This window comes from Eumetopias jubatus, unplaced genomic scaffold (genome assembly GCF_037043125.1).
Source record: "Eumetopias jubatus isolate StellerSeaLion01/CBP00866 unplaced genomic scaffold, mEumJub1_p1.0 scaffold_11, whole genome shotgun sequence".
NCBI classification, from domain to species: Eukaryota; Metazoa; Chordata; class Mammalia; order Carnivora; family Otariidae; genus Eumetopias; species Eumetopias jubatus.
This window is the reverse complement of record NW_028274817.1, coordinates 36,736,224-36,754,874: the sequence shown is the minus strand read 5'-3', so window position 1 is coordinate 36,754,874 and position 18,651 is coordinate 36,736,224. Positions and strand designations below refer to the sequence as shown.

The 18,651-nt window shown below is 45.1% G+C and overlaps 1 protein-coding gene across 7 annotated transcripts in view; it reads left to right on the top strand.

Annotated features, from left to right (window-relative positions):
* The window catches only part of TMEM164 (transmembrane protein 164), a 161,416-nt gene that overhangs the window by 13,137 nt on the left and 129,628 nt on the right, over positions 1-18,651 (top strand). Inside the window, exon 1 of one of the 7 annotated variants that reach the window (XM_088028684.1) lies at positions 1,451-3,313. The exons of the other annotated variants lie outside the window; for them this stretch is intronic. Coding sequence (XP_087884810.1) covers positions 3,263-3,313 — 51 coding nt within the window. The 5' untranslated portion in view covers positions 1,451-3,262. Of the gene's footprint in view, positions 1-1,450; positions 3,314-18,651 lie in introns of those variants that run through there. 7 annotated transcript variants of the gene reach the window in all.

The window sequence follows — 18,651 nt, the reverse complement described above, 5'->3', positions numbered from 1 at the left end:
ATCGTCTTCCCAAGTTTCTTACTCCCCGCTTTGGGTCTGTCCTGAAAAAACAATTTGTAGAGTACTCTGTGGTCTGCACCTGTTGTTGTCTTTTTTTTTTTTTGTATCACCCCCCCCCCCCGCCTTCCACAGACAGTTCTCAGCAAACTGAGGATTAACCCTGGCCCCTCACACTGAAATTTTCTCTTTACCTTCCCCTTGGGCTTGGGCTCTTGCTCTCTAGTCACAACTGTCCATCACTATGAGGACAGTTGGCGCCTCAGCTCCTGTAGCTGCCCCTCCCCCACCCCCTGCCGCCCGCCCAGACCTTTTAAACACTATATAAATTCCGGACCAGAGTCAAGTGGGCAAAAAAGAGTCAAATTTAGGAGAGAGATCTCACTAGAATTTTCCATCATCTCTGTACACTCTCTGAAAGTTAATAGCAGTAATAACCCTTGTAACATTTGTGAGCACAGTTTCCTCCCCAGGCAAGGTGCTAAGTGTACCTACCGCTAAGTGTACGGTACCTCATTTACAGCCTTCTACAAAGGTCAGTTTTGTTTTATCTAATTCTTCCTTTGCCTCGGTTCTAACCGCTTTCCCCTTTGGTTGACGAAAGATACCGTATAACGTATTCTAGCAATCCTTCCTCAGGTTTGCCAAAAATGGCAGAGCGGGAGCCAAGTCAGAGCCGAAGGAAACCCCAGGGACTCGTCTGGTTCACCTCCTCCCTCATTGTTCTGCATGAGCAAATCGAGATCCAGAGAGGTGAAGCGATTTGTACAAAGTCACCCAGCTGAAGAGAAGCACAGCTGAAGAGAAGCACAGCCGAGTCTCCCGGACTCCCCCGTTCACTAATGCCACACATGGCCTCCTTCCACCCCTAACCAGTCCAGCACGAAAGGGGCTGGACTTTTGTTCTCACCCAGCAGTAGAGAAAGAGAAATCTTGTGTTGTTTGAGCAGGACTCAGAAACCTTGGCTAGCAGGGGTGATAAAGGGCAAAGAGGGAAAAGATCAAAGTAATCTGTCAGCTCAGTGGGAGAGGTTGGTAAACAATGAAGAGTCATAGAAGCCAGCCCTGGGCCTCCGTTACAGAATTCATCACTAACTGGCTGATGGAACCTAGGAGTGGCGGCTAGTCAGGGGAACTTCTCTGTGCTTCAGTCTTCCTATGAGACGTGGAGTGTGGTAGTTAAGAATGCAGGCTCTGGAGCCAGACTGGCCAGGTTCAAATCCCAGCTCTGTTGCTTTCCAGCTGTGTCAAGGCCTTGGGCAGGTTCAGCGACATTTCTGGGACTGTTTGTTTTTTTTTTTCTCTGTAAAATGGGGAGGGCAGTATCTACTTTGTGGGGTTCTTGTGAGAATGAAATGCATGGCTACATGTAAAGTATTTAAATATTTTATTTATTCATTAGAGAGAGGGAGGGAGAGAGAGAGGGAGAAAGCATGAGCCAGGGGGAGGGGCAGAGGGAGATGCAGACTCCCCACCGAGCAGGGAGCCCGATGTGGGGCTCGATCCCAGGACCCCGGGACCATGACCTGAGCTGAAGGCAGACGCTTAACCGACTGAGCCACCCAGGCGCCCCTACATGTAAAGTATTTAGAAGAGTGTCTGGTGCGCCGCAGGTGCTTCATAAGTACGAGTAATGGCTGTTATCACCGTAGGATAGGGATGATTTCTGCCCTTCCTAATTCATAGGGTGAGCATGGGAAACATGGGAAATAAGGTCTGTGAATCGAAAGCACTCGCTCAATGGGAGGAATTATCTTTCGAGAGCATGCACATTCAAAGGTTTATTTGCCCATTGTCCCTAGGATCAGATAACTGATGGATATTTCTTTGGTGATCCGGTAGTCTTATATTTTATAAAAATGCCGAGGCCATCAAGCCACGAGTACTGTGCTTTTCCCCTCCCAGTGTACTCAAGGGCGCTTGAGAGTCATGCACCTCAAGTAAAGTGGTTTGAGGACTTGAAATGAAAAGCAATTACACTCTTCCCCCAATGCTGCTATCTTAGCTGGTGGCACTGCAGGCCGTCTAGTGACCCCGGTTAACTCCCTTGAAACCGGGGCGCATTTCCATTCCTCCCCCTTCCTCCCTTGCATCATCACCGTGTCAGAGTGGTCTTGGTTCTGTCTTTTATCATCTCTTCCATCTGTCTCTTCTTTGATTCCTCTGCCCTAATTCATTTGGTTGTTCATCACCATCACCATCACCATCTGGCTTACTATGGCAGCCTCCCGACTGATTCCTGCTCTGTTTATCCTTTACGCTGCTGCCGGAATGATACAGGTAACGCACATGCTGGGTCATGGCATTCCATTGCTCAAAAGCCTTCGAGAGCTCCCTATTACCTTACGTCTTATGCATATTCCTTATGGTGCCCTGAGCTGCTTTTGCCAGTCGTTCATAGGCATGCTTTCCCAGTGAGTCGCCATGTAGGTCCCACATCCTTTTTAGCATAGCATTTTAGGCAGCGACTGTCAATCGTTTGGAGTTGGCACATAGACTAGGGCTGGCAAATAGATAAACTCTTTAGAGAAAGCCTGAACTCCTTATGATGATAGGATTCAGGGTCACCTATGGTCTTTCTCTCCAACCTTATCCTCTAGTACATTCTTTTTCCATGTGTGCCTCTCTGAGTTTATACTCTGTTCATGCCATACCCTCAGCCAGAAATATTCTCTTTTCTCTTCCTGTTGAAATGCTAGTCATCATTCAAGGCTCAGCCCAAACACTGCCTCTTGTGAAGCTCTCTTCAAGCCTCCACCCCAGATTTAGCTGCTTTTGTCTATTTTAGCATTTAATTCTGCCTTGTATTACATAATTGTTTATGTATCTTCCTGCTCCTTAGAGTGTGTGTTCCCTGAATGCAAAGCCTGTGTTTTTATGAATTGCTGTATCCCCCACAGCATCTAGTGCCTACTAGACTCCTAATTTGGAAAAAAATCCCTGCATTTTTCAGATGAGGGAACTGAGGCTTAGAGGAAAAGGGTCATGAGTTCATTCTGGGACTTGTTCAGTTTCCGAGGCTTGAGACCTCGAGGCTGGAATGGCCAGCAGGCAGTTGAGCTGTGGTTGGGGCTAGAAATGTCGATTTAGGAAGCTGTCTGGAGGAGATAGAAGACTGAGAACGTCGTGCCAGTCAGGGAAGAGAAGGAAGAAAAGTATTCCGTGGACTGCCTGCTTTGTGGGGCAGAGAGAAGACTCGGCGAAGGAGTCATCCAGGAAGTGGAAGGAGTTTCAGGCAGCAGGAGCGGGTCCCCTGTGCCATGTGATGCCACGAGGGGGAGACCCAGGAGGCCTTGAGAAAGGGCGGTTGGAATTGGTGAGTACAGGCTGGTCCTGTGGCCAGCTACCCACCCACTTCTAAATAGTCACCTAGAAATGTTGGAGTGGGAGGCGTTGCATACAAGGACATTTATGGTATCAGTGTTGGTAAATAGAGAATATTGGGAATCAGCCCACCCGTTGCAGAATAGCAAAACTGGCCAGTGGAGTATTGCACAGCTTTTAAAGGGGAGGCCCAACCTCTGCGTTCACTTTGAAAGATGTACATGATATATTGTTAAAAATTAAAGACAAAAACCAAAATAAGTTGCAGGGGCATCTGGCTGGCTCAGTCGGTAGGGCACCAGATGGTGCTTACTCCTGAGTGATTGGGGAAAGGGGGGCACTCTCACTTTTTACTTAATACATTTGTGTCGTGTGGATTCGATGCAAGTACAAATTTCTTGTGCAGTTAAGATAAAAAAAAAAAAAGACTTTTTAAAGAAAGGAGATGACTGGCAGCCTGGGAGAACTGTTTTACTAGAAGAGGTCCAGTGGATGAAGGAAGCCAGCTCACGAGAGAAGATTTGGCAACGTGGAAGACATCATGTGTTTGGGAGGCCGTGCCCGCAGAAGCCTTGCTGCCTGTGGGGCTGGGACGAGCGAGGCAGGGGGCACGGAGAGATGACCGACCCCTGGAAGGTGGCAGCTACCCCATTGCCAGGAGGTTCAGCTGAAAGGGGGAGGAAGGAGGGGAAAAGAATAGTGATGAAGTGGCGGAGAGTGGGCAGAGGCTGATTAAGAAGGAATTAAAATGCAAACCCCACCACATTGGGGGGGGAGGTGGGGAGGGAGAGAGAGATGGGGCAAGAGGGAAAGGGAGAGAATGGGGCGGGGGTGGGGGTGGAGGTGGGAGTGGGGTCCGGGAGAGACTGGGCGCTGAGCTGCAGAGGGAGTGAGAAGCATCAGTATGGGGCAGGGAGTAGGGCAGTGGAGAAGGGACAAATTAAGTGTCAGAGGAGTAGAGAAGCTTCCAAAAAAAAAAAAAAAAAGATGAGATGTCAGGCCAATTAAGCCTCCAGTAAACGGAATGGTTGGGGCATGGACTGGACAAGCTAATTGCCTTCTCTGACTGAGGGTTGATCAAGAAAGCCTCCTTTCGGTTAAGTTTTGGTTGCCAGAAATGTTGCCACGTTGACTGAGTTCTCTTATGGCTCAGAGAACAGTCTGGCGAGTGAGGGAGGTAGAATTCTGGGGCCCCTTGCAGGCCTCGGAGTCCAGCTATCTGCTGGACCTGTCACTGGGTTTGGGGCTAGAAGTGGATGCGGAGAAAGTGGAGGGAGGCCAGGAGTCCATCCAGTCACTAAGGAAGTCACTTAGGCCATATAGTCACTAAGGAAGCGTTCGAAAAATTCCAGCGCCTGCTCCCTCCACCCCATTCTTATATAATTGTCTGGGGGAGGGGCTGGGCATCAGCCTTTTTTAAAAAGCTCCTCAAGTGATCCTGACGGGCAGCCCAGGTGAGGCACGGCTAGCGTGGATGGCCGGATGCAATGCATTCCGAGACTGAAGTGGGTGATAGCTAGTAAAGTGCTCATCCCGTTGCATAGTTGCTAGCCTGCCTGGGAGAAATCGCTGGCCGCCCTAAGATTCAGGAGTTCCTTGGTAATAGCTGCTGCACTTACCGGGCCTCACGGTGGGCTGGGTTAATTGCCTTGCCCTGACTCATACAGCTTGTAGGAGGAGCGCCAGCCCCGGGGCCCTGGCTTTCCCCTTTTCTAGTATAGAGCAGGGTGCCTGGCACCTAGGTGTTTAATCATTGTCACGTGAAGTCACAAGGAGCTTTGTTTTCTTATGCAATGCTTGTTTTTATTAAAAGCCCAGGAATGGGAAAATCTGACCTCTTTGAAAAGTCTGGTGGGAGAGAGGCTGGAGGAGCACTGCCCGGCATGGGAGAAGCTTTGCTATGCCAGGTATTGCGCAGCGAACTGGTATCACTCACCATTTGTTATGCAGTTACTCTGGGCCTCGCATCATATCGGGGACTGTGGGATACACAAGGAATAGCCGATATGGTTTCTGCTCCCCAGGGAGCTTATTATCAAGGCTCATTTATAGTCTTAATCACTGCATTTATAGGTGGCAGGATCGGTGCAGAACGGTGAGCAGGAAAATGCTGGAGGCCCTTCCAAATGCCTGTAGTTCAAGCCTTCCATTTTGCAGCTAGGGAAAGAAGCCCAGCGCGGGAAGCCACTTGCCCAAGGTCACGCCGCCTGGGAATGGCTGCCTCCCTCCGTGGTCCTATTACACTGTTCTGCGCATTGTTTGAAGGACAAGGGAACCTAATGGCCCATGTGAGAACTTGAATGGGATTTCCATTTTGTGCTTTATGCTTCCAAGGCTTCCTCACAGTCGCGGGGCTGGGGGGGGGTGGGCTCTGATGTTGAGTCCTTCCTAAAGCCTTGCCTGGGGAGGCCAGCACTGGTTACCCCTGGAATTCTAGCTCAGGCTCAAGAGGCCTAAAGATGGCTAATTTTCCCTTTACTGAAACGGCCAGTGACTCTATGACTCTATCTAAGCCCTCTCCTCCCACCCTGGCCCCCGTGTCTAATTATGGCACTTTTCTACTCTTTCTAGGGGGTTTTCCCAAACGTAGTGTGTTTATGACTTTTCTGTCTCAGTTCTTTTTTTTTTTTTAAGATTTTATTTATTCATTTGCCAGGGAGAGAGAGGGAGAGAGAGCACAAGCAGGGGGAGTGGCAGGCAGAGGGAGAAGCAGGCTCCGCACTGAGCAAGGAGCCCGATGCAGGACTCCGTCCCAGGGCCCCGGGATCATGTCCCGAGCCGAAGGCAGATGCTTAGCTGACTGAGCCACACAGGTGTCCCTCTGTTGTTCTTTTTAAGGTAAACCGGTTGTGAAATGTACCCGAGGGGTAGGAAGTGCATGGTTTGATGTGTGCACCTGAGAATCAGTGCAGTGGGGTGGGCTCCCAGTGGTGCCAACATCAGGCTGGTTCTTTTAGCCCCGTTCCCCATCCATTTCCAAATCAGAAATTCACTTCCAAGTCTGGGGCCTTCTCTGAAAAGTCAGGGGTAGGTAATTCAACATAGAGAGATACTGGGTTGCTCTTCTCAGCACCCTCTCCCAGCACTCACAGGATTAGGGCTGTCTGGTGGGCCAGGCTATAGTAATAGTCACAACTAATATTTACTGAACACTTAGAGTGGGCCGGGTACCCTGTGTGATTGATGCTCTTACTGGCACACCTATTTTATGGGTGAGGATAATACGATTCAGAGAAGTTAAGTGACATACCCAAGGTCACACAGCTAGAAAGTGCCCAAGCGGGTATGGACACCTAGGTCTGGCTGACTCACAAGCTGGTGGTGTTAACTAGTAGGGTAAGAGATCCTCTCATTTAAAGAGGTTACCAGGTGTGTGTGTGTGTGTGTGTGTGTGTGTGTGTGTGTGTGTGTGTACACACACATTTGTATTGATGAAGAATGATCTGCCAATTTTCTGCAAACCCATTTAAGAACTAACTAGTGAGAAGAGTCCTGCATGCAGTTCTGTTCCACTGTTGGGCACACTGTGTCAGGACACCTGCCACATCAGGTAAGTGACTTCCCTTCTGTCAAATTCATTCTCCACATCTGTTAAACAGAGGGTTGGACCAGATACCTGAGCTCCCTTCCAGCTCTGACATTTCGTGACACTTTGGTTCATTTCTCACTTCCTGGCAGACTGGAGAAATCAGAGAACTGAATGAAGGACAAAATGCATCATGGAGAGAAATGCAAAAGTGGGGAGAATCAAATGATGCTCCCAGGAGCTTCCTGGATGGATCAATTAACCTCAAATGGCTTTGCCATGCTTAGGCAGTAACACGTTGGTTCTGTGTTCCCTTGGGAATTTATGAAGAAATAGTTTCTTTTCAGTTACCCACATTAAAAAGTACTAGCTTTCTTATAGTGGTTATTATTTAATTTCAGGCCTTGTAGTCTCAGAGTATTTCTGAAGATCAAATGAAGACTGGTAACAGGTCACTTAAATATGGGGTGCTCATATTTTATTGCTCTGTTAGAATTACTAGGATTTGTGTTCTATTTTGCAAGAGGGCTTTGGAAGATAGTGGTTTCTAGGAAAGAAGCAATCTAAATAACAGGTTGTATGCAACCCTATCTCCCTTCAGAGTTTAAAAGCAGATAGACAATAACTAGGTCTAGTGCACTTTACCTTTTATCTGTTTTGTTGTTAAAAAAAAAAAACCACCTTGTAGTCAAGAACACTTAAGGTTAATAATCTTTTTTTTAAAGATTTTATTTATTAGAGAGAGAGCGCAAGCAGGGGGAGCGGCAGAGGGCAGAGGGGGAAGCAGACTCCCTGCTGAGCAAGGAGCCCAGCACAGGGCTCAGTCCCAGGACTCTGGGATCATGATCTGAGCCGAAGGCAGACGCTTAACTGACTGAGCCACCCCAGGCGCCCCTAAGATTAATAATCTACAAGGTCTAGGTGATGCCGTAGTTGGAATGGTAGCTTTGATCTTAAAAATATTTTTATGCTCTTTTTGGGGAGTGTGGTGTGAGTGTGTTCCCGAACCTGGAGGCCCTTATTTGGGATGGTGTGTGTATCCGCTTGGCTCAGGCAGGGCTCTGAAAGGCTGCCCCCAGAGCCAACCCCTTCCGTCCGTACAGCAACCCCTTCCGTCCGTACAGATGAGGAACCACCATTAGGAGGAACAAACTTGTTTACCTGGGGGCAGACAGGTGGGCTGTGATGGCGGTGGTGCGCGGTACGTGATCAGAGCTGCACATACATGAGCCTTGCTCTTCCTGGCCCCAGGTTAAAGTGCTTGGGATGCTCATCACTTGTGGGCGGTCAAGTACATTAGCCCAGCAGGGTTGCCATTCAGAAGGAGCTAACGACCCGGTGGCATTCAAAACCGATTTTACTGATTTTACCTTCTTTGTACCCAGGTCTGGGTCAGCGCATATGGGGTATATGTTCCAGCCATAACATCCTGGCTTCTCAGAAACAGGTTTGGCAAAATGGCAGTCTTTCTGTGGGTTTTTAAAATATTGCTCAGTCATGCCATGAAATGGCACCAGCGTGTCATCCCAGCGACATCACAAACACTCGCTTGGATACCCTGCTGGTTTGTTGATTTTTCAGACTTCTCTCCTCATGATGATTATTTGCACTCCCATTCTAATTTTGGCCTCTGTTTTCGAAAGGAGAATCGAAATCCATAGCTTCATATACGCAGTGCCACTTCCCTCATCCAGTTCAGGAATTAGTTTCTCTTCTTCCTTTTCTTCGAGCTTGGCGGAGGGCTTTGGAGTCAGACAGATCTGGGTTTGAAGCTGATTTCTATCACTCGTGAGCTCTGTGCCTTTTAGTAAGTCACATCCCTGTCACCCTGTTTCTCACTAATAACATGGGGCTAAGAATTCCATCTACCTCACCAGGTTATGGAGAAAATTAAATGAGTTCTTGTGAAGCCCGGAGAAAAGTGTGTGGTTCATAGTAGGTGTTCAAAATATTTGGTCTGTCTTCCTCCTTCCCCCCAAGAAATGGAGCTGGTAGCCAAAAGCTTTTCTTAAAACCTCACAAAGGCTTTCTGGCATTAGTCTGAACTAAGAGGCCGAGGTTTGCCTTTTTCTTTTGATGATGAAAAGTAGCCATCGAGAACTCTGGATTGCGTCTTCACAGGAAGCCTGAAGTTGTTGACTTGTGCTGCCAGTGACAGAGTCGGTAAGACTGGGGCAGAAGCCTCCAGAGAGAGGGCATGTGCTTCTGTTGATTGCCCTGTAGACTGCCGGGTGTGTGGGTAATGAGCTGTGTGTTGGGTGTGGGAGTTTGGGAATTCAGTGCCCAGCCTTAGGGAAAACCTGGGGGAGTGTCATTCGCTCCTGTGACAGGTGGCTCCCTGACATTTTACCCCTGAGATGGCTTGGAGTCCGATAGTTAGAACCTTTGAGCTCTTGGTAATAGGCCTATTAACTACTTCTTCACATTAATAGTATCAGCTTGCATTTATTTAGCACTGCCTTTGTGCCAGGCTCCTCTAAGTGCCTTACATGTATTGACTCATTTAATCCTCACCAGAATTCTAGCAGGTAGGGTACAGAACAACTGAATAGCTTGCCCAAGGTCACACAGCTCGTGGTGGAGCTGGATTTAGACACCAGACCCCGGGGGTTTCACCAGCTACCCTGAGCAGGCTGTAGTCATTTTTCTTTCTTTTTTAACTTCCATATTGTAATCGTCAGTTGCTGGTGTCTAGGAATGCAGTGGATTTTTGTTCATTATTTTTGTGTATAACAACCTTTGCCAAATGCCTTTAAATTAATGGTCATTAATTTATCTGAGGATTCTTTTGGGTTCTCTATGTTGGTAATCATAATCTACAAATAGTGAGACCCTTGTCTCTTTCTTTGCTGCCATTGTCTTTTTCAAAATATCTTTCTCTTGCCTTACTGTTCTGGTTAAGGCCTTTAGTATAATGTTTAATAGAAGTGGCAATGGTGGGTGCCCTTATCTTGATCCCTGTGTTAAAGGATATGCTTTCGGTGTTTCCCCATTAAGTATGATGTTTGCTGTAGATTTTTTTGTTGGTGTCTCCTTTATCAGACTATAGATGTTCCTTTCTATTCTGAGTTTGCTAAGTTGTTACATTTTTTTTAGTCATGAGTGGTTGTTGCCTTTTATCAAAGGCTTTTTTCTTCATCTATTGAGATGACTTTTGTTCTTTAATCTTTCAATGTGGCGAATTACATTGATTGATTCATTAAACCAGCTTTGCATTTCTGGAACCAAATCACCGTGGTCATGATATATTAAGTTTTTTGCTCCTGAATATGGGTTGCTAGTATTTGCTTTGATGTTTTTACAACTATGTTTGTGAATCAGTCTGGCTCTCATTTTCCTTTTTTATATTGTCCTCATCAGGTTTTGGTATTAAGTTTATGCTAGCTTCATAAAAAGGATTGGGTAGTGCTTTCTCTCTTTCTTAACTTGGGAATAGTTCGTTTGAGATTGGAGTTATTTGTTTCTTGAATGATTGCTAGAACTTGCCAGTAAAACTATCTGGGCTTTGATGTCTTCTTTGTGGGAAGATTTTGGACTACTGATTCAGTTCTTCTCATGACAATAGGAATTTTCAAGTATTCCATTTCTTCTTTAGTTAGTGTTGGTGGTTTGTTTTTCTATGTACATAGTAACCATCGTGTCTACATTTTCAAATCAATTGGTTTAAAATTATTAATAAAAGCCTCTTAACTGTAGAAACTGCAGATATTAAAAAGATATCCCCCGTTCCATTCATAATATTACTAACTTTTTAAAAAGTTGTATTTATTTTTTAATTCCAGTATAATTAACGTATAGTGTTATAATAGTTCCAGCTGTACAATGTAGTGATTCAACAATTCTATACGTTACTCAGTGCTCATCACATATGTGTACTCTTTTTCTTTTCTTAAAGATTTATTTATTGAGAGAGAGAGCGGCGGGGAGGGGTGGGGGGTGGTGGACAGAGGGACAGAAACTCAAGCAGGCTGCGCTCTAAGCGTGGAGCCCAATGTAGGACTCAATCCCACGACCCTGAGATCATGATCTGAGCCAAAACCAAGAGTCACACGCTGAAGCAACCGCACCACCCAGGTGCTCCACACAGATGTACTCTTAATCCCCTTCACCTATTTCCTCCTCCCCCCGTCCGCCCCCCCCCCCCCCCCCCCCCCCCCCCCCCCCCCCCCGTCTGGCAACCATCAGTGTATTCTCTATAGTTAAGAGTCTGGTTTTCTGTCTCTTTTTTTCTTTGTTCATTTGTTTTGTTTCTTCAGTTCTGCATATGAGGGAAATCACATGGTATTTGTCTTTCTCTGACTGACTTACTATTTTTCAAAAAAATCAATCTCACCAGAAGCTTTTCTCTTTTATTTATCTTTTATAGGAAGTAATTTGGGCTTTGTTAATCCTCTCTGTAGTACGTTAGTCTCCTATTTTGTTCATTTCTGCTCATTTTTTTAAAAATTGTTTTATCCTTCATATTGTCTTTGAGTTTTTATCTCCTGTTCTTTTTCTAACTGAAGTTGGATGCTTAGCTCATTTATTTTCAGACTTTCTTATTTGACCGTAAGTATGAAAGGCTAATAATTTTGTGCTACCTACTGCTTCAGCTAGATCCCACAAATTTCAATACATAGTATTTTGTTATGTTGATCGGTTTCTAAGTATTTCATAATTTTCAATGTGATTTCTTAACCCTTGGTGTTCAGAAGGATTAAAACAATTTTTTTTCGAAGCATTTGTTTAGAAATGTTTGGTGTGTTGATTCCTATCTTAATAACATTGTGATCAGAGAATGTAGTCTGCGTGGTCTGTTTCTTTGAAATTTGTCGAGACTTGTTTTGTGCCCTGGCATGAGGCCAATGTCTGCTAGATCAACCTTGTTAATTTTGCTGCTCTTGGACAGCCTTACCCCCCCCTTTTTTTTTTTTTTTGGTCTGCTTCCTCTGTCAGTGGTTGGGAGAGTTGTTAAAATTTCCCACCACAAAGGTGGATTTATCTATTTCTTCCTTTAGTACTATTAACATTACTTTGTATTTTTTGAAGCTAGGTTATTAGGTGTAGTAGGTTACTTTTTACATTTCTTTGTTACATCCATTGATCAAATGTTCAATATAGGGGTTCCCATTGCAACTTAGCCTGTAGATAGATTAATAAGGATGACTTGGTGAAAGCAAAAGCATCCCTCTAGGTGGGCTGGTAAATTGGATTTTGAGCTCCAGGGAAGAAACACATTTAAAATCAGAATTGCACCTTCCCAGTTATAGAATTAAATTCTTAAAGCAATTTGACTTTGCCAAACAAAATTAACACTCTCATACCCTCTAGTGCCAGAGGCTTTTGTCGTCATTAAAACAGTTTTGAAAGCCTTATTCCTTTTGGGTTGGGCAAGAGGTTGGGAAGGAGAGCTTTCTTTCTCTTGGGCCTTAAAGGCAGTACAGTTGGCTGGTCAGACAGGTTTCAGACCCTTAGGCATTTTTCTTCCTACTGCCTAGCATTTTCTGTGGGACCTGGCCCAAATCCCGTTACCTCTCTGCCTTTTTTCGGCTCAGTGCCTGTAATTATGTGGGTAGTCCTCATTTCCCTTCCACCTGACAGAGGTGAGGTGTGTAGGAATTGAAATAATAGTTGCATAGGGGTTCTAAATAATTCATCAGCTCCTCTGCTCATTCTGCAGGAGGAAAAAAAAAAAGTGTGGGAGACAAGTGCTCACAAGGACCAAGCAACAGGAATGATGGCAATGACTACACCTTTTATTAGATTTTCTAAGGGAATCCGACTACATGAAGCTGGAAGTCATACAGAGACACAAATTACATTTGGTCACATTTGGGTGGGAATGGAACTTTTCAGCTCCAGCTCTGGAGCCTACATGGTTCTGTGAAATCTCATTTTCAGGCTCTGTTAGGGCAACCCCTGATTCTGACTCCATTTCCTAACTGAGCGTTCTGAACTGGTCCTTCTCCACTAGGGCCTCCTTTCCTCCCAGAGAATTTCAAAGAAGGGGGAGCAGGTGAGCCCTTTAGGACCCCCTGTTTCTGGCTGTCCTTTCATTTAAATGCAACTATGCTGCTCTTTTCCCCCTCTTCATTTTTGAAAACAAGCTTTTATTTACTTATTTTGAAATACAGAAGTAACACGTGATCATAAATGTAAAAATTTAAAAAAAATACAGGAATGTATTTAAAAAAGTGAAAGTTTCTGGGAATCCATCTTCCCACTCTCCTTCTCTTTCTTTTTAAAGACCTTGGCTCATGTCAAAGAATCTCCCCTCCCTACCTTCTGATTCTTCAAATTTGCTTTTCTCACAAGAGCGTAGTGCAAAAGAAATTCCAACCTAATGATGGGGGGGGTGCGGGGGAGGCGAGGGCGGAGGTCTAGAGACCACAGAATACGGCTGCATGAAATAAAGGTCAAGGCTGGAAGGAACTGGGTTTGGAAACACCAGTGATTCACCTTTATTTTAAAAATGGATAAATTTTTGTAAGCGCTGGAATAAGATCCAGCTGTGTTTATATGTGTTGGGGGGATGGTTAGAGAAGAGGTACAGTCCAAATTAGATCCTCTTTGTGACATTGCTCTGTAAACTCTAACATGCTCTACAAATCTGAGATTAGCATTAGTATTGGTACTGGCTCTGGGGTGTGGGCTTGGGTGTTTGTGAGAACAGCTAATAAATATCTCTCAGGGGGCCTTTGCGCAGGAACTGACAAAATGGTATCCACTGACATTTCCAAAAGCTTCTTTAATTGCCCTCATTATCTTACTCTGTACCACATCAGTGGGGTAGAAAAGCAGAACTCAAGCTTCGAGAAGAAAGACTGAGAACAAGTGTAGGTTCCTGCTGATGCGCACGCACAGTGAAATTACCCGCCTGATGTCAGGAATTGAAATGTGGAAGCATCTTCTAGTATGCCTCACAATACAGTGAAGTGGATGACAACACTCTCTAAACTGTAAAGCTGGGTAATAATGCAAAGGATCGTTGTCATCATGACTAGTGAGATTGGCTGTCACCCAGCAACTTAACTGTAATATGCTTCCAGGCAGTTCTATGAGCTCCTTTCCCATCCAGATGCGAGAAAATGCCACAGAAATGCAGTCTCCTGAGAACTGTAAAACCAGGCAGCTAAATTTAATAAGGCATTTGTCAAGAAGAGAGAAGATAATGACCAATTTTTGGTAGATAGATAGTTGCCTGCTGAAACAAAGCCTGTATTGAACTATTTTGGAGTGGGATGAAGCATTGCTATGACAACAAATTACTTATATTTGATTTAGAAGAAGGAGAGCAGTGCAGCTTAATGTTTCAGGAAGCTCGTGAGAACAATTGTTGGTGGTGGGTATATGTTAAAATACAAAATGTTAAGGATGATCTGTTAAATAATTGAGCACCTCGGTGGGTTTCGTATCTCCTTTCTCCTGAACCAATAACACACAATATAAGTAGATTTTTGAAAACCAGCTAGCGGATTTACATGTGAATGGTTCTGTTTTCAGAGGTGCCACAAATGAAATTCACAGCGTCAATTTGCTGCAATCCCCCCAAATGTCATGTATTTAAAATTAAAAATAAGATAACAACAAACACCACATCCTGAGACCTATTTCCTTTGGTTTTATTCCATCCAGACCTGAAATTACGGTAGTTTGGAGTTTTTCATTCTGTAGATGATTAATCATCCTGGTGACTGGGAGTGTGTTTATTTGAAAGGAAACTACTCTTAAGACTTTTCCATGCTTTCACTGTGTTCATGCCTGAGAGAATGAGCAAACAATAGTTTGTACGAAAGGGTTATTTGCAACGAGTCCAGGGAAGTAGGCCTGGGGCAGGTGGTCAAGGCATAGAGAACCCGCAGAAAGCCTGTGAGTGTAGAAACTTCCTGTTAGCTCCTATTCCTTGGAAGCAGGTTTTAGGGTCTTGACCAGGTTCTATGGGTGGGTAGATCCTAGGGGCTCCTTGAGGGCTCTTGAGATGGAAACTTCAGACACTTCCTATTCTTTTCTTTTTGTGCCTTTCTCCGTCCCTCCTTCCCCTTTACCCATTGTCACATCTATCTTCCCGTGTCCTTTTAGAACAGGAAAGAAAAGTAGGAGAAAGGAAAAAGCTTGGAAAATGGAGGACTGACTTCCAGAAGCCAGGAATACTGCCCTAAACCTTCAAAGGTCTCTCCAGGCAAAAGTCACAAATTTGCATATGGCCTCCCCCTTTCTTTGGAGGGAACAATTTGATTGGTCATTACGACAGTGAGGAGGCCATTTCATAGGGCTTAGTAAGAGGAGGAAGTTGGAAAACAGTAACAAGCCAAATCTTAAGTTAACCTTCCCCTTTAAATGAGGAGTGGCCCAGAATCACAGCTGTTGATGAATCACAGACTCTGCCTGGCATGCTGTTTAAATTCCATCCTTTTAAAAGATTTGATGTTCTGTGTTTTACTAGTGGGCATCATGTCAGATCATGTTCCACCCTCAGAAACTTCTAGTGCTCCCAGTTACAAGATAAAACATGACGTTGTTCGCCTGCTCTTTGTGGCCCTTCGCGGTACGGAAATAGGCCTTTTAGAAAAAAGATTGCCAAAGTAACACATACTCATTATGGCAAATTTGGAAAGTAGATGGGCTGGCAACTTTTTTCTGTAAAGGGCCAGATAGGAAATATTTTTGTGTCTGTCACAACTACTCCACTCTGCCTTTGTAGCACAAAATCAGCCATGGGCAATGGCAATATGGAAGTGAATGTGCGTATTTGTTTTCCAATAAAACTTTACAGACAAATCAGTGAGATTTGGTGTGGGGGGCATTGTTTGCCAAACCCTGGTATAGGGAATAAAAGTCACTCGTAATCTTGCTACCAAAATGTAAACATTTTTGCTTATTTTTCTCCTTTTATTCATATTGTTTTACATGGTTGTGACTATGTATTCTATACTACCAGTTTTGTGCCCAGATTTTTTTTTCACTTAATATTCCTGTAACATTCTCCATGTCATTTAAAACTTGTCAGAAGCATAATTTTTTTTTTTTAAGATTTTATTTATTTGAGAGAGAGAGAGAGACAGAGACTGTATGCACGGGGAGCGGGGGGAGAGGGACAAGCAGACTCCCTGCTAAGTGAGGAGCCCGACTGTATCCCAGACTCGATCCCAGAACCCTGAGATCGTGACCTGAGCTGAAGTCGGATGCCCAACCGACTGAGCCACCCAGGCACCCCTAACTTGTCAGAAGCATAATTCTTAATGGCTATATAATACTCCATATCCTATAACTAGGTCATAATTTTACCTAATCATTTCCTATGATTTTCTCAATTATAAATGATGTTGCAAAAAAACTGCCTTGTGCATAAATCTTTGTATTTGAGATAATTTTGTACACCATTTTCCTTGAAGTGGAATGATCGGGTCAGGGGTCTGAATGCTTTTAAGGAGCTTAATATTGGCTTTTCAAAAAGGCAGTGCCCATTTATATTCCCACCAGCAGTGCAGAAGACACTCTATTCTACCTCATCCTTGCCAACAGGTAACTCTCAGAAAAGCCAAGTCTTTTTCAAAATGACATCTAAATTGGGGCGCCTGGGTGGCTCAGTTGGTTAAGTGACTGCCTTCGGCTCAGGTCATGATCCTGGAGTCCCGGGCTCGAGTCCCACATCGGGCTCCCTGCTCGGCGGGGAGTCTGCTTCTCCCTCTGACCCCTTCCCCCTCGTGCTTTCTGTCTCTCATTCTCTCTCTCTCTGAAATAAATAAATAAAATCTTTAAAAAAAATGACATCTAAATTAATATGTAATTCTTTGATTATTAGGGTGGTTGGAAAAAGTTTCAAGTGATGGTTGATGAGCTGCCACATTTCTTCTTTGGCTTGCTTGTCTGTAAACACACCTTGTGCCCTAACGCGCTCCCCCTTTTGCTAATGCAGTTTTTCCTTTCATCCCCTGAGCTCCTGCACCGAAATTGTGCTCATCCTTTAGGGCCCGATCCAGATCTGAATTCATCTTCCTGTCCAGGCAGTCCTCTCTCGTTCTTACTCATTTGCTCTCTTTGCTCCCCATAGTACCTCTTAGGACCTTTATATAACTTCCTGCCTCCTGCAGTTTTCTGTGTATGGGCTTTCTCCCCAGAGCAGGGACTGGGCCGTGTTATTTGTATTGGTTCCCAGAACCTAGCAGAGAGCTTAGTATCCAGGGGCCTGACTAATCTGCTAGTACTTTGTTGAGAGGTTCCTGATATCTGCTGCATGTGACTTTGGAAAAAAAAATTAAAAGAGCGATGTTGCAATCACCTGCAATGTTTACAGAACTAGTTGGGAATCGCTGGTAAGAATGCTTTTCTGGTTACCTCAGAAGGGCTGTATCCCTAAGTCCTGTGCACTCCTTTTTGTGAAATGTGGGTCCTCAAGTTTTCCAAGTGATGATACACAACAATTTTATCTTTATTGTTTTTAAAGATATTATTTATTTATTTGACCGAGAGCACGAGTGTGCACAAGTAGGGGGAGCGGCAGGTGGAGGGAGAAGGAGAAGCAGACTCCCTGCGGGGCTCGATCCCAGGACCCCGGGCTCATGACCTGAGCTGAAGGCAGACGCTTAACGACTGAGCCACCCAGGCGCCCCTGACACACAACAGTTTTAGCACACATCAGGCTACTCCTCTCTTGCATATATAGTATAGTACTAGACTGTGCTGTTAAGAAGTGTCTGTGATGATGGGAATGTTTCATGGTTATGTTTTCCGATACGGTAGCCACTAGCCTCGTGTAGTGACTGTGCACTTGATATGTGCTTATTGTAACCGAAGGACTGATTTTTTTTTTCATTTTATTTAATTTCAAATACTTGAAATGGAAATAGCCACGTGGAGTAGTGGCTACCATATTGGACAGTGCAGGATCGTATAGAATATTTAAAGGTACGGTCTCTTTTATGGCTAAGAGCTTGGGATTTGTAGTAATCTGCAATAACGTTGACTTCGTGGCTGCCTGGACATCTGAAGAGGCATCCCAGATCCTGGTAGAACCCTGGAGAAGAGGGGAAGCTGTGAGTTTGGTTCACAGTGGCAACTGCCTCAGTGGGAGGGCGATAGCGCTAGATTGGTAGGTTTGGAGGCAGAGAGTGACAAGCTGGAGTGCCAGGAGCAAACATTTGGACTTGATAGGGTCAGTAATACGGAGCCATTAAACATTCATGAGACGGGGAGTGACAGATGAGGGTGGTATCCCAAGGTCAGCTCTGCCAGGGGCGGGCAGGCTGCTGGGAAAGGATGTGAGTTATTCGCCCCTCCTTTATTGGGCAGTAGTGATTCACCAACTCCATCAAACCCAGCCACATCAGAAAACACAAGTGATTTATTTTCGCATTAGCTTCCAGTTATTGTGTGCCTTCCTGTGGCTCAGATACACACCAGCAATGAGCACCGCGGGCTTGTCGTTGGGAGGTGGGAGAGAATGGCTGTCCTTCTGAGGGGAGGCAGGCCAGGGTCACCGCTGCTTCGTCGGGGGCAGGATTGCCTTCTGTGGCCCTGGCGCCCTGAAAGGCTCTCCGATCTTTCAGAAACAACCTGGGAGCCCAGCCATTCCGTCCTCCCTTGTCTGCTTTCTTGAAGGGCCCGTTGTAAATTGCTAATGTTTTTCGTTTTCACTTACGTCGACCAGTTATGTTTCTTTGTTCTGTCTGCTCCTTACTTGTTATGTTGCTTATATTTCCATAACCCTGGCATGACCCTTTAGGACGCGGGCTTAATAATTAGCTGTCACTGTTCTACAGATCTGCCCCTGGGCTCATTTTTAAGAAAAAGAAAGATGTCATCGAAGGGACCGTCCCTCTGCTAAC